Source organism: Etheostoma spectabile, chromosome 15, assembly GCF_008692095.1.
Source record: "Etheostoma spectabile isolate EspeVRDwgs_2016 chromosome 15, UIUC_Espe_1.0, whole genome shotgun sequence".
In the NCBI taxonomy this organism is placed as follows: domain Eukaryota; kingdom Metazoa; phylum Chordata; class Actinopteri; order Perciformes; family Percidae; genus Etheostoma; species Etheostoma spectabile.
Genome location: NC_045747.1, coordinates 12,886,793 through 12,901,713, shown reverse-complemented (window position 1 = coordinate 12,901,713; position 14,921 = coordinate 12,886,793). Strand labels below are relative to the sequence as shown.

Below are 14,921 nucleotides of genomic sequence, written 5' to 3'. Positions count from 1 at the left end.
CATAATACTATTTATCCCATTATCCTTTGCACTATGCTCCCCATTTAAATAATTTTTATTGAACTCTTCATTGTACTCATGCCTCTATATTGTTTCTCTTTAGGGTATGTATATATTGTGTATATATTAGTGTGTTTATTTTTGTTTTGGTGTTTTTTGTATGTGTAAGCACATTGTGAGTAACAATGCTCCAAAGAAAAATTCCTCGTATGTGTCCTCATACCTGGCAAATAAAGCTGATTCTGATTCTGAAATGTTATAATTAGATATCATGAAAAGATGAACATACTCGGAACTCGTGATCCGTACACAGCACCCGCTGATGTTTTGAAGCTGGCATTTACATCTATCTTATAGAATTCCGTCATCTTCCACCACACAAAAAATGAAAGTCTACAAAAGTATGGATAGCTATCTTTTTCCAAGATTGGATGGGTTAACAACGCTGTTGTATGGGAGGTGAAAAACAGGAAGATCTTCAAAATCAAAGCAAAGGTGAGTGTTAGCTAGCTACCCGCTAACATTTACTAACCTTTGCTAATCTGTTCCGTCATGTGATGAAGTCTTCATCTGAATACGTAGCGCCACACCCTCCCTACGCTAAAATGTAATAATGTAAATGATAAATATCCTGATCATTAACTAAACCCATGAAGAAAGACTAATAAAGCAACTAGCTTATGATTTTAACTGTGTGTGTGTGTGTCTGTCAATTGTAAAGGTCTGTTATATTAAGCACAGGCTTTGCCCTCTACAGGCTACGCTATTGGGTTTATCCCTTTGCGCATGCGCAGTCGTGAAGATTTTCTTTCCCGCCCTTGTGTCCAGCACGGACTTCAACTAAGTCTGCCAATTTGCTATATAAACAGAGCGGACCCGTTGCCCTTTTTTTCTTCAAGCTAGCAGTATGAAGACAATCTCGACTTCCAGCGGTGCTCGCATCTGCCCCTCCTGCCGGACCGGCTACATCCTGAAGCCAGACCTCCATCGAGAAGTGCGAGACGTGCCTCGGTGCCACTAACGCTGGCCTGGCTTTCACCCCACCTCCTGCCAGTTCTGCGCCTGCCTGCCATCTAAAGAGCTTAACCGGCAGGCGGACGTTTTTCTGGTTTGTTAGGCTAGCAGGGAAGGGGGTGGCAGCTGGGCAGACAGACGGGACTTCGTTGACACCCTGGATCCGCTGGAGGAAGTTTTTTTTTTGACGGGCACAAGTCCAATGGCTCAGTTCCCTCGGGTAACGCCTCAGTAACCAGCTATCCCTTCGCCCCTTCTCCCCATCGCCAGAACGGCCAGAAAACGCTTCGACGGCCATCCCCTTTTCCTCAGGCGGCTCCATCCTCCACCGCTAAGGCCCTCTTCTTGGATCTGCCGGAGATCACAAGAAAGGCAGCAGATCAGAGAGGCATAGCGCACCCGGTGGCGCTTCCAGCCCCTGCTGAACACACCAGTGGGCGGCCCAGGGCCTTGCGGTACAGAAGAATATAGCTTTGCTATCTCTTTGGAGCTCTTCCTCCAGAGCTAGCCACGGAGATTGGCAAAGCTATGACCGCCATCCTCACCCTGACCATGGCATCCACGGTGGCGTTGTCCAGAGTCATGGCGTGGCATGACTGTGGGCCAGCGAAACATCTGGCTCCACATGTCGCAGCTACCCGCTGACGTCAGACACGAGCATCCATACAGCCCCATAGCTTCCGATTGACTATTTGGACCCCGCTTACAGACAGTCAGGGCCAACCTTCACCAAGGCTTGGCTCTTGGAAGGTGGCTCCTCGAGGACGCACTATCACAGCTGGAAGGCGAGATATTTCACCCCCCGGTGATAACCCAGCGGCCGTGGGGCTGGTTGCTGAGCCGAAACGCTTACAGAGGCTAGGACTGCCCCCCACTGTGGTGCGCACCATCCAGAGCGCTAGAGCCCCCTCCACTACAGCATGTTACGCAGGGCGCTAGTGCACGACAACAAGTGTTGATCCCACGTCGTGCCCCATGCCTCTTGTGTTGACTTATCTCCAAACACTAGTGGATAATGATTTGGCTCCGTCCACAGTCAAAGCTTACGTGGCAACCATCTCATCCTGCCACGAAGGCTATGGCGAGAAGACGGTTTTGCGCGCCCCCTGGTGAAGCGTTTCCTGAAGGGGGTCAGGCGACACATACCGGCTGTGTGCTCTCTAACCCCGCAATAGGATCTTGCCCTGGTACTCCAAGCTCTGGGGAAGCCTCCTCACGAGCCCCTGACACAAGTGTCTCTCAGGATGCTGTCACTAAAAACAGTGCTTCTACTTGCTCCGACGTCAGCCAAGAGAGTGAGCAACTTATGTGTGCTGTCAGTTTCGCTGTCCTGCCTCTCCATTAGAGAGCCAAATCCCTGCTTCACACCGAAAGTTCTAATAAATTCCTTTCGGTCAAGGGTGTTTTTCCCCCAGGGTTTTTTTCCCCCACCTCATGACAACGACGCAAAGGAGGTTTTCTCACCGTTTGTGTCTGGTGTGAGCTTTATCACAGTGCGTTTTACTCACGGCGAACATTACAAAAGCACAGCAACTATCTAACATATCTTTTTCACCTTAAAAAACACCAACTTTCGTAGTAAGTAAAACTGGTGACGTCCTGGCAAGATGATTAGCTTACTAGGTTTTGTTGCTAGGAGACTGATGTTCTTGCCTGCCCGCTAGTAGTTGTGACGTGTAACAAGTGGCCTAGCTAACTGAGGGTAACTAATCTCTATCAAAATATGGAAACCACTATAATGTGTATACACAATCGTATAGTCTTTACACATTTTAAAAAGTATAGGTTATATCAATATTTTGGGAAACATGTTTAAACGTTTATTATGTTGAGAGATGATTGATACCGCTTTCAAAATTTAGCTAGGCTACCACCAGCAGGTTAGTTTAGTGCAGACTGAAAAAAGGGGAATAGCTAGCCTGACTCTATCCAAAGGTAAAAAAAAATTCACTTACCGGCACCTTTTAAAGCTCATGAATTAATATGTTGTATCCTGTTTATTTAATCTGTACAAAAAAACCTAAGCGTAAAAACAACAATTTGTGGGTTTACTGGGGAGTTAGAATCCACATTTCTTGGTGGTTGCCCAGCAACCAGCATAAACTCCAGGAAGTTGTTACTGGTCCCTTAGTTGAATTAGTGGCTACTAAAATTGAAATTAAATATTAACATATCTTTACATGGTGTTGTAAGAAGGAGCCTAACAAAAAGACTATTGCTGTAATTTTAGAACGAATGCAGACAATTCTGTGGATCTCTCAGGCAGAAAGGATAACAATTTTTCTGATATAGAGCAATCTCAATAGGCTGTTCATGTAGGCTAGTTATGGTGTGGCTGATAATGAACGTGTGGCCATGTCCTCATTAGCCACCAATTATTATTTGTGATTGGTTCCATAGTGTTTTAGCATGATAAACAATCGTAAAAACTCACATGCTTGGGGAAATATAAAGCAGCAAGAGGATATACCAATTTGCTGGTCAGATATCAGAATTTAGACATAGACAATGTGCTCACTCTGGTTTATATAAAAGAAGAGCAAGCACTGTTCAGAACAAAGTGCGCCTGTTAAAAAAAAAGTGTTCTCGCACATTCAGGGCACAGGGGTATTCCTGAACAAGCACAGCAAAATAAGATGATTTTCAAAGCAATAAACTAATAAATAATGAAATAGAATGTTGGAGTATTACTTCTTTTTCTCTCAGGGAGTGAGCTGCTCAGTGTTCCCCTCATGAGCAAAACATGCCCCAGATCCATTTGATCTCTGACTGGAACATACTATAGCTCTCAGGTTGTGATGTTTCAGGGGTTTATGAGAAAAAAGGAAGAGCTGCTAAAAGGAACCACTTTCACTTGACATTAAAAAATAGACTCTACCCCCTGAAGCAATTTAAAATCATTTAGATTTACTCAGGGTGTTCATCCTGCTTTATCAACTTGCTTGCTAAAGCTTTATGTTAAGGGCATAAAGGGCATACATCTTAACAGAGAAAAAAAAATTCAATACTTCAAAGGATTATAGCTCAACAGTCAGCATTCACACTTCCATCCAAAACTTTGGGACTTGGAGATGTGGCATGTATCTGCATGTTATCATTACTGACTTGTGGGTGCAATAAACATAAATTCTATCTAAATATTGTTTTAGGTAAACATTTCAAACAGATGGAACAATAAAGCATGGCTGGGCTTTCAAAAAAAGTGTCACATTTCAAGGTGGTCTGAATTAAATCTACCTATATGTTGTTTATTTAATTTTTTTAAGAGAAGCCTCCTCTTTTGGTCTGTGTGCTGACAACTTGCTATAAGCAGGGCAAGGTAAACCATCCACATCTGTGATTTTCACTGCTAACTCATTCCCAATGGAAATGAGTCGTATTCATTTTTCAAACAGCCTCTAGGATATCTGATCCAAAAAAGAGAAAAAAGCCCCTCAGGCATTCATCTTTGATGTTTTGAAAAGAAAGACAGTGAAAAGCTGCAGTCTGTGCTTCATGCATATTGTATTGCTTAGAGAGACAGCCTACTGGTTATCATATTGGTAATGCAAGCTCAATCTCAGTCTGTTCAACACTGATTCAGAACAAAATTTCTCGACAGTAAGGCCCAGATCGCCATTCAATTTAGTTTGGATATTAGGTCCAAGTTAGATTGGTGATTATGGCGACCCACTGACCTTTTCTCCAGCACCACTGCTACCAAATGTTGATATATTGTTTTGTGATTGCGGTCATACATTATGGTATCTCAAAAAACAATAGTAGGCCCTATATCACTTCATTGGCTAACTCTTCTGACCTTTCCATCCACTATCACTAAGATTTCAAGAATAGCTAAATGTTTTTCTGTCCATCCCATCCTACACTTTTGTATTGTGGGTGTAACCATTAGGGTAGTGTTACCTACACTGGTTTGTTTCTCAAAAAGTTCAAGGACATGCAAATTGGCTGTAGCAACGTAATGTTTAACTAAACAATGAAGAGTAGAGACTGTAAAGAGCAAGCTCTCACCTCCTTTGTTAACACTGGAAGATGGAGAGCAGAGACCACTGCTTGCTGAAAACTGCAAAAGAGAGACAAGTTGTTCACACATGGAAGATAACAGCCTCCCCTTGTGGCCGAATGACGACAATACATTTAGAAGGGTAGCGTATCTTAGCAGCTCCTGATGACGGCGGGGAACGCGAGCCTCTGTAGTACGTAAAAAAACGTAGTTATTTCTACCGGAAGACAACCATGGGAATGATCACTCTACAAAACGGTATAAGACGGATTTTTTCAGCGCAGGCGCGGTGGCCAAGTGGTAAGGCGTCGGTCTCGTAAACCGAAGATCGCGGGTTCGAACCCCGTCCGTGCCTTTTGAATGAACGACTATGGTTTCAGACATTAATAACCATTACATTCTTTGAGTACAAATATGTTCTCTACGGTCTACGGTTCTAACAAAAAAAAGTGCTAACTAGGTAATGGTATATCATAAATGTGTGATTACAACTACCGACATGTTCCTTTAAATTCAGTTTCCTTACGTCTGTCTATTTGAATTCATGTTTTACCCACAATTTTTTTACTCACATCTTTGTAGACTGTTTAGCCAATCAACCATTCCTATATGCTATTACATAATAAATGTACAGTAGTCAAAACAACAACACAACTCAGCAGTGGCAGTGTGGGGCTCACCCACTGAGGATGAGCCTGATGCACAGAAATGCCCAGTGCTGTCATTTGACACAAAATGAGACATAAGTCTAATTTATAACTGAACAGACAATGGAATATCAGCCATGTAGGGCTGATGATGAGAATAGTTAAAGTCTGAATCGAGGGTAAAAGGACAGATATGCTGTTCAGATTGTAAAACCCCTTGTGGCAAATTTGTGAAACTGGGCTATATAAAAACAAATTACTTGAAAAATAGTTGGGAAGTCACCCAAACAAAGAAATTTGCTACAAATGGAAAATATTGCTTCATATTGTTGTAGAGGTTTGGATATATTTTGGGTAGGTTTTTGGACACCATATTTTCGTTTACTATACAAAATTGAAATGTACTCATTTAATGGTTGTTAGCACTTGTAAATAGGTTTGTCATTAGCTCAAAGAGATTATCTGTTATAAAACAGAAGAAGCATTATTTCTTGAAATATTGAAAAGCACATTTCAGCCATTATGAAGAGGTTTTGGCACACAAAAGAACACTGCATACAAAGGCCTTGTAAAGCCTTAGTACTTTTACATATAACATTTGAAGAGTTTTGTTATAGTATATCTAGGCAGAATGAGCAAATATGTGTTTCAGAATCACCCTGACAGTGTAATTAAAACCATTTTTGCAACTGCAGAGATCTTCTGAGTTAAATATGAAAGTACATTTCTTGAAACATAGTGGTTATGTATATAATAAAAACCCATCTGCTGTCATTGTTGCCCAGTCTGCAACAATCAGTGGCTTGTGCGTGAATTTTTTTTTGAATTTTATCAAAAGGAATTTAATGATGTTTTTTCAACAAAATTCCTTTAAGTCTTCTATGCCAATCACTTTGTGACAATTTCACTATATCATGTATATACTCAGCCCACACTAATCAGACTACAGTTTCCTGGGTAACGCTCCGTGTTGCAGCATCAATGATTCATTGCTGCAGCAGTGTATCATCACGTCCCATCTGTTAAAGGGACCCTTTTTAAACGTACACATGATGATAGAAATAAAAACAACTGGAAGCTGCTGAAGGTTTTTTTTTAGAAAAACCTTAGTCAGCAACATTCACATCACATCACTGCTGGACAATGTCCAACCTCCAACCACCATCAGTGTAAAATGGAATGCTGCATTTAGCACACAGATCAGTACCTTGGTCATTGAAAACAAGTTCCAGATGGCAAACTTGCAGGTTCTGGAGTGTATTCATCATGACGTGCAAAAATAGATTATCCTTTGGGACACTATGAGCAGCCTTACCATGACAAAAAAACTGATTTGTGTTAGGTGAGCGCTAAAATATGCATTGTGCAGTCAATACCATCATGATGGACTTTTGGTTTGATTTACACAATGAAATATGCTCTACAAATAAATTGTATTATTATTATTATTATTACTATTATTATCATCAGTATTATTAGTAAGCTCGTGATGCAGTCCTAGCAGCTCCTTTCCATGGTAACCTGTATATTTCATTGTGAAAAGTGTCAATAATAATAAAAAAAACTGATCCTACTGTCCATGAAAGTAATATGAGAAATTCTATTTTTCTGTTTCTTTTTTCCCCCCAGGATGGGTAACTGACTTGACAGATGGTGAGAGAAAAAATAGTGCAATATATTTTAAAATCCACCAACCTTAGCTGATGTTATTATTCAGTTATACATAGTTGGTCTAGGACAGTTTAAATTGGAGAAGAATGTCTACCAAAAAAAGTAAAAGAATCTTTACCATATCACTATATGTAGCTACCTATGTAAGCATATGACACAGTACTGGGAATGAGTGTGTCGCGTGACATTTCCTCCAACAAGATTGGGAACGCATTTATCAGGACCCTTCTAAATAGCTTCACCTTTCACAGCTGCTATTTAAACTCCAGATATAGCAACAGAAAAAAGGGTGTGTATTCCTTATGTCTGAATGACTGAACCATGACTGTCTTTTCCCTGGTATTTTAGTAGCACAGGGGGGGGCTGTGTGGTGCACGGCTTGCAGAAAAAACATTTACCATGTATCATTACTGCGTCTCTCATACTTCCCCAAGCTGGTTAGAAAAAGAGTAAGAGCTGCTTTTCCAATTAGGAAACAACCCAACGCATGAAATGTTCAGCCCTAAGCAAAACAACACATCCCTCGATGTGCTGGAGCTAATTGGATAGATGGGGTCACTATAAGCAAATGTTTAAACTTCTTCACATTGGTCTTAATTCTCCAAATATTATGCACTCTCTTCGACCATGTTTCCCATATTTTTAATCCTTTTTTGGCTACTTAGCTCATGAAATATTGTACATTCAGGCCCCTGGTGAATCCTTGGGAAATGATGGATGATGCCCACATCATTCTGTATGACACAACATGTATATCAGCATAAATTACAGGCCTATATATCTTATATTGGCACGTTGATGAGATGCATATTTTTTACCCTTGCTAAACGTTGCCGTTGATCAATTCTGAACATCACTGATATGTTTAGATGTGTAGATAAAACTACATCATCATTCATTCATACAATACTTTAAAACGTGTGTACATTTAGAAATCAGTTACCTTCAGTCCAAGTATTTCTACCTTTTTATTTACGTTATTTGTGATTTACTTTGTTATTTATTTTGTAATGTGCCTCCTCTGCCACCTGCAAATAAAAAGAGTCTTCAAAGAAATAGCACACAAAGGAGATAATAAGAGGAGGAGGATAACAGAGTCTGTAACACAGTTTATATTGGCAGCAGGTCCAGTTCTGCTTCTGCTGCACACACATTGATTTTAGTGTTTGTGTGGGCAGTTAGTACTCTGAACTCACTTACTTTATACAGTAATGGATTGTGTCAAAATCATGTGTTCACCACAATATGATTACAAAATACACAGCCAGTAAATAGTCGAAAAAAGTTGAAACAGACCTCGAGACCATACCCAATTTGCCTGAACATATCAGTCCAAAAGCGCACAGGCCTACAGCGCGTCTGCTGGTAAGAAATCCTACTTTGTTGTGCACGTGTTTATTGTGGTTTATATTTTGAGCTGTTTAAGCCAAGACTTCATTGTGTGCCATCTGGCTCTCGACTGGGGAACCAAACAGCTGATTAAAGAACGCAATTAGCATGAAGCAGGCTCTGTGAGCTGCCCCAGCAGGGATTAAAGAATGCACTCATTCATTGTGACAACCACGCTGTCATGCATATGTGGGATTGGCGTTTTTCCCATCACAAGATTTTCATAAAGAGTGACACACTGCTCCTGAAGTATTACTACAAGGTCAGTTTTTAACCAGGATTTGTATGTCGGCTGCAGCCACTGTGAATTTGTGACAACGTTTTTCCGTCAGCAATAGACAGAAAGAGCAGGGTCCAGTCCCACGAAGGTGGAAACAAGATGCGGATTCACAGGCTGTGTCAGGATGGCACAGGGGACACAGGGCAGGACAGAGGAGTGTGCTGGCAGAAAACCACTCTGAAGAACATCCTCAGAGTGGTTCAAGAGCATCAAGTTTCCCAGGCAGCAGGGAAAAGAAAGGACCAGGCTTCAGGCTGCTTTCAAAGAGAGTCATCGGTTCACAAGACATCTTCCTGGGCGGAATTGAATCCGACGGACCTTGTGTGAAGCAAATAAAATGAATGTTTATCCCCCAGAAGCCTTGATGAATCAAACTGTGCTTTTTCTCCCCACTTCAAACCCAAAACAGTATTTTTTTTAAACATTGTTTTTCAGCTTGAGAAAGCACAGCCTGTGTAACCCCACCAGGGGTGCTAAATTAGATGAGGGTGCTGCAACTGTGAAGTATGTTTTGGTTCTGATCTCATGAATTCAAACACCTGCTATACTTCTTTCATTCTGTGCTTAGAAAATTTAAAAAGTTAACAAAGCATGTTTATTTTTGTCTTGTTGTGCTTATGTAACAGTGTGTTTACATGTAAATACTTTAAATTAAATGCACGACGTATCATTTTTAGCCTTAATTGTACCATTACATTTTTTCTTCTTCATTTGCATAGATTAGAGGTAGAACAACATACTGAAACCGGAAAGTGGGACTTTGAGCAACCGTCTTGGATGAAGGCATAAGGCACATCGTCAGAGCTCATGGCCGCTAAAGGTTGGACACAATCAGGCGAGTGTTTGTGGGCCATGACCCAGATACTTATTTCCAGTCCTGGACTTTGGACACTGCACCACGGCATCATCTCCCATTTCAGTCCACACTCACAAGTGGTGCACTCATTCAACAAAGAAATAGTGTTTTCCGTGTGAACTCAAGTGTGAAAACTCACTTGAGTATCTCGGAAGGCTGTGTTTACTGTGATTATAGGAATGGTGGTGATACGGTTTACTGGGTGTCAGAGGGGAAATGAAGGTTTTGACTTGACAGCAGGACTTTTACCAACTCGATGTGAAAGAGGTTCCCAAGCCAAACCCAAAAACCAACAGCGGTAAACCAAAATATAGTAATTTAAGTAAAACCTTTAAACCCACAGTCACAACAGGTTACTAGGAACTTCAATACCTATTTATTTTTTGCAAATCTAAATAGTATTCGTGAACATTATTAAGTGCAAATTCTCCCATTGTTTGGGCATGGACCCATGAATGCTTGGTTCCTGATGTTTCAGTGTGTTTCTAGTTTAGGATATGGGAATATGGCACCATCTGTTGGCCAAAACCAGGTGACGTCCTGCTGGTTTGACCTTTCCATTTGAAGATGCTTCTCTTTTAGTAATGTGATGAAAATAACAGACAGCCACTGAGATCACAAGTTGTCATGCTGTATATTGTTTTGGGTTTTTCCGCCTTTCTAGGTGATAAAGGGGTAAGACATGCAGCAAATCATCACATTCAAACCCTAGACCTCTGCGTCGAGGCACAAGCCTCCCTGTACACGTGCGCCTGCTCTACCCACTGAGCCAACCCAGCCAGAAGTTGTCATACTATTAAGGGTACATGAGATCACGGAATCGCTATTTAGTGACTTACTTTTTCTGTTGACTTTGTGGGAAAGTCCCTTTAAGCATAACAATCTGTGATACTTTCAAAGCCTTAAAAAGGACATGAATGAGTAAGACTTTCACGTTACTTTTAACAGTAAAGTGTGCAGCTGGTTGAAATAGCATTGGCACTGCACCTGGAATATTTGATACATAGATTTGGGGAGGAGGAAAAAAAAGTGTCAGACTTCAAACTAAAAAAGCAGGAAAAGCTCAGTTTGCTTGTTAGAGCACATTTCCAACAACATTTCTAAAAGTGTTTTTTTCAAACCTAATGAAGTGTAGTCAGAAAGAACACCAAAGCAAAGGGAGTCAACTTCCTAAAAAGGTATAAGGCAGGCAATGCCCTGCACATGTTTTAAACAAATAAAGTGCTGTAAGGTCCGCCTATGTGATCTTGCTGATTAACATTTACCTTCTGGCTGAGGAATGCTCAAGTTGTGGCTCTCCTATAGCTGTAATCCTCATCAGGCAAAGTCACTGTGTGTCAAAATATTTATTTAATTAACTGTAAACTCTTTTAATAGTAGTTGTCATTTATTAAAACACTCAATATAAAAAAAAAGGTATCTGCCAAGACATAACACTGTTGTACTCCTCACACGCCTCATTATGTTCTTTCACAATTAAATTAAAAAGGGCATAATGAAAAACGGTAAAAGGAAAAAATACACACAAACTGTATAAGCCTAACATAATATCTGTGTGTCTTTGAGTATTGTAGACCAATGCCATGTAACATGCTATATTTACAAAAGGCCCACCAGGACGTGCATTATGTCAGTAAATATTACACGTTGGGTGTTCATGACCACAGAGGAAATCTGGCCATAGGGCATATTTACTGATAAAAGGTGCTTTTCTCAAACATTTCGCAGCATCTCTGTCGCACTTGCACAGCAGCTTTTGGCATTGGTCCGTCAAATCATCTGCAATGAAAAACACAAATGCCTTTCTTCAGTGACAAGCTGAAAAGAAAATTATGTAATTTGTTGTGAACACTTGCTCTAAAGCTTGCAAAGTCTAGCTTTTATCCTTTTGCCTCCTGATGGTTAATTTGGTGTGGTTTATCTGAAATTGAGAGACATCCGGCTACTGAATGGTAGTCATTGATACTATGAATTCATTTTACATTGATTTATTTACAAAATATCATAAACAACCCACTATGTTTTGGTACTTAAATGTGTAAACCTCATTAAGTTTGTTGCTATTTATGTACAAAAAAATCTTGTGGTTTAAAGAGGCTTAAAATACCAATAAATATATGTTGTAAATAGCCTGTCATTCCCCTCCGGTAAACATCTTGCTTGCTCTTTTCATGGATATTTGTAGATGACACAGCCTGATCTGTGTATCCTTTTTAGGTTTACCCATGATGGTGTCACATGGTACACAAAGCATCATATTTACACATGGGGCCACTAAAAGAAAAAAAGCAGCAGCGGTCTTACTTTTAAAACCACAAAATAATATTCACATAAGCATTAAAAGTGCAGTACCACACTCAGCTTTCTTGTCCTCACACGTCCACTGATACTGGTCTGTCTTGGTTTGGCAGCCCAGACGTTCTGCATCTCCATAACAGCAATCATGTCTGTGGCAACACCTACACACAGAGAGATTAACAACATGATAAATGTTTTATTTTGAAGGCTGTACTCCAGACTACACAAGGCAGGCTCAAGAAAGCAGTAGGTGGGTAGTCACAGCACTGTGGTTTGACTCACACCACGGCTATTTTTAAAAAACAGAACGATCACCACATGGGTTTTCACAACAGATAATTAGGAGTTAACTGGATTGAGGGGGTTCGATATCTTGCGGCGAAGAAGGAAAAGAAGGAGACGGCAATTACGATTTGGGTGTGGAATTTTGAAGTACCCATTGGAGCATGCGAGTCTGCTGAATTTGGACACCATTCCGTCCTTCTATCCCTGTCTGTGGTTCAGTCGACTCATTCAGAAACGGACACTGTGTGTACACGAGCAGGACGGAGGGAGGAGGAAATAATGATCTGTGGAGTGGAGGGCTAAACATCACCATTGCATGCTGAAATATATCTTTTGCATCACATAATGTATAGGTGGGCCACATATAGTGTAAGCTGAAAGTTTACATTTTGGCACACACTGTCATTATGTGTCCAGATATTCTTGAAAATGAAAACAGACTTGACAGTGTCATATTTGCTTTGAGAAGAGTGGGATTAGAGCTGGGTGCCTCACCAGTCTGCCTTGTCTCTTGGCCATCCTTGCCCACCTAGTCCACAGTAGCATCCGTACATCATGTAAGACAAGGCAGATCTTCCTGTGCTGCATTTGATGGCTCCTGCCAACTCCAGTAAGCCTCTTTTTGTCCGTTGGGACCTGTGTGTCGCCGCAGAGGCAACAACCACTGCAAAAGCAAAATAAAGAACCAAAAGAGAAAAAAAAAAAAAAACTCATTCCTCGTCTTGTAAACACATCGTAGTGTCTGACATTTTTTGTGGTAAGTTTTTGATATATTGTGTGATATTTAGGGGTTGGACACAATAATTAAAAAGTGTTCCTTTTCTTTCTCTACAAACTCAGTTTTTTTTTTTAAGTGTAATATATATATATATATATATATATATATTACACTTAAAAAAAAAAACTGAGTTTAAAAAACACAATAAGTGTGTAGCAACACACCAAAATTAAAAAATGTATAAAAGTTTATTACACCTGCCACGAACCCCTTGAGCATGTTTTACATGTCTGTCTGGTTTGTTTTGTATTGCGTTCCAGAGCATAACCTGTTCCAGTTTCCGGGCAATGGGTGCAAGGCTGGAATTCCAGGAACACCCTCACCTGCCCTCACCTGTTCCTCATCAGCAATCCACACACCTGTTCCCAATCATCATCATCATCATCATCATCATCATCATCATCATCATCATCATCATCATCACTACTTCAGTTGGGACCTGACATCCAGACCCAGCCGGATGTGTTAGCCATTTCTCTTTGCTTTGTTCTCTGAGCTGTTTCCTGCTCCTCTGTCTTCAGTACCTTCACCCTGGAATTCACCTCGCCCCGGTCTGACAACCAAAGCCATACTACACATGTTCACCAGTGCTCACCACCAAACATGTTCGTCACCAGGGGCATGCACAGACATTTGGAGGGGCTATTGCTCTAACCTGGAAAAAAAGCCCCCTCAAATACATTTTAGAATGTACCTTTAAATTAAGAATTCTAGTGGTTGCAGCATCTATCTTTTTCATATCATGCTTTTACTGACATCGCCCATTCATAGGAACACTCACCAACCTCATTATGTAGCCATATGATTTCTTGAGTGATGCGCTGCATTCTCTCCCTCACTCTCTGGTCTGGAGCCTTATGCTAGGTCTCATCTTGAATGGAATTATTATAATCTGAATAAAGTAATTTTTACAGTATACTGTACTTTTCACTGCTAAAAAACTGAACACGGAGTGAAATTGCCAGTTGACATTTAGACTGGGGCTGCGCCAAATGATTCTGGTTAAGAGAACTAATGTTATGATTGGGCACCATAGATACTATTTATGTTTATATACAGTACTGTGCAAATGTTTTAGGCATGTATGAAAAAATGCTGTAAACTAAGACTGCTTTCAAAAATGGAAGTGTTTTTCATCAATTAACAAAATGCGGTGAAACAGAAGAGGAATCTAAATCAAATCAATATTTGGTGTGACCTCCCTTTGCCTTCACGACAGCATCACTTCTTCTAGGTACACTTGCACAGTTTTAAAAGGAACTTGGCTGGTAGGTTGTTCCAAACATCTTGGAGTTCCAACCATAGATCTCCTGTAGGTGTAGGCATCCTCAAATCCTTCTGTCTCTTCATGTGATCAAAGACACACTGGAGGACGTTGAGGTCAGGGCTTTGTGGGGGCCATGCCATCTCTTCCAGGACTTCTCGTTCTTCTCTACACTGAAGACAGTTCTTGATGACAGTGGTTGTACGTTTGGGGTCGTTTTCCTGCTGCAGAATAAATTTTGGGCCAAGCATTCCCCTCCCTGATGGTATTACATGATGGATAATTATCTGCCTGTATTTCTCAGCATTGAGGACACCATTAATCCGGACCAAGTCTCCAACTCCATTTGCAGAAATGCAGCCTCAAACTTGCAAGGAACCTCTACCCTGAATCACTGTTGCCTGCAGACACTCGATGTTGTAACGCTCTCCAGCCT

The 14,921-nt window shown here is 40.8% G+C and overlaps 1 protein-coding gene and 1 non-coding gene across 3 annotated transcripts in view; one reads left to right on the top strand and one right to left on the bottom strand.

The window, feature by feature from the left end:
- Positions 1-3,984: 3,984 nt before the first annotated feature.
- Positions 3,985-14,921, bottom strand: part of pla2g10 (phospholipase A2 group X) — a 13,048-nt gene continuing 2,111 nt past the window's right edge. The window contains exons 2-5 of one of the 2 annotated variants that reach the window (XM_032537542.1): positions 12,939-13,107; positions 12,213-12,319; positions 11,481-11,639; positions 3,985-3,995 (exon numbers count right to left, since the gene is read on the bottom strand). In XM_032537542.1, coding sequence (XP_032393433.1) covers positions 11,491-11,639; positions 12,213-12,319; positions 12,939-13,107 — 425 coding nt within the window. In that variant the 3' untranslated portion in view covers positions 3,985-3,995; positions 11,481-11,490. Of the gene's footprint in view, positions 3,996-11,409; positions 11,640-12,212; positions 12,320-12,938; positions 13,108-14,921 lie in introns of those variants that run through there. The other variant, XM_032537541.1, reaches the window with a different exon arrangement.
- trnat-cgu (transfer RNA threonine (anticodon CGU)) lies at positions 5,301-5,372 on the top strand. The gene has a single exon. It is a non-coding gene; the product is annotated as a tRNA-Thr (tRNA).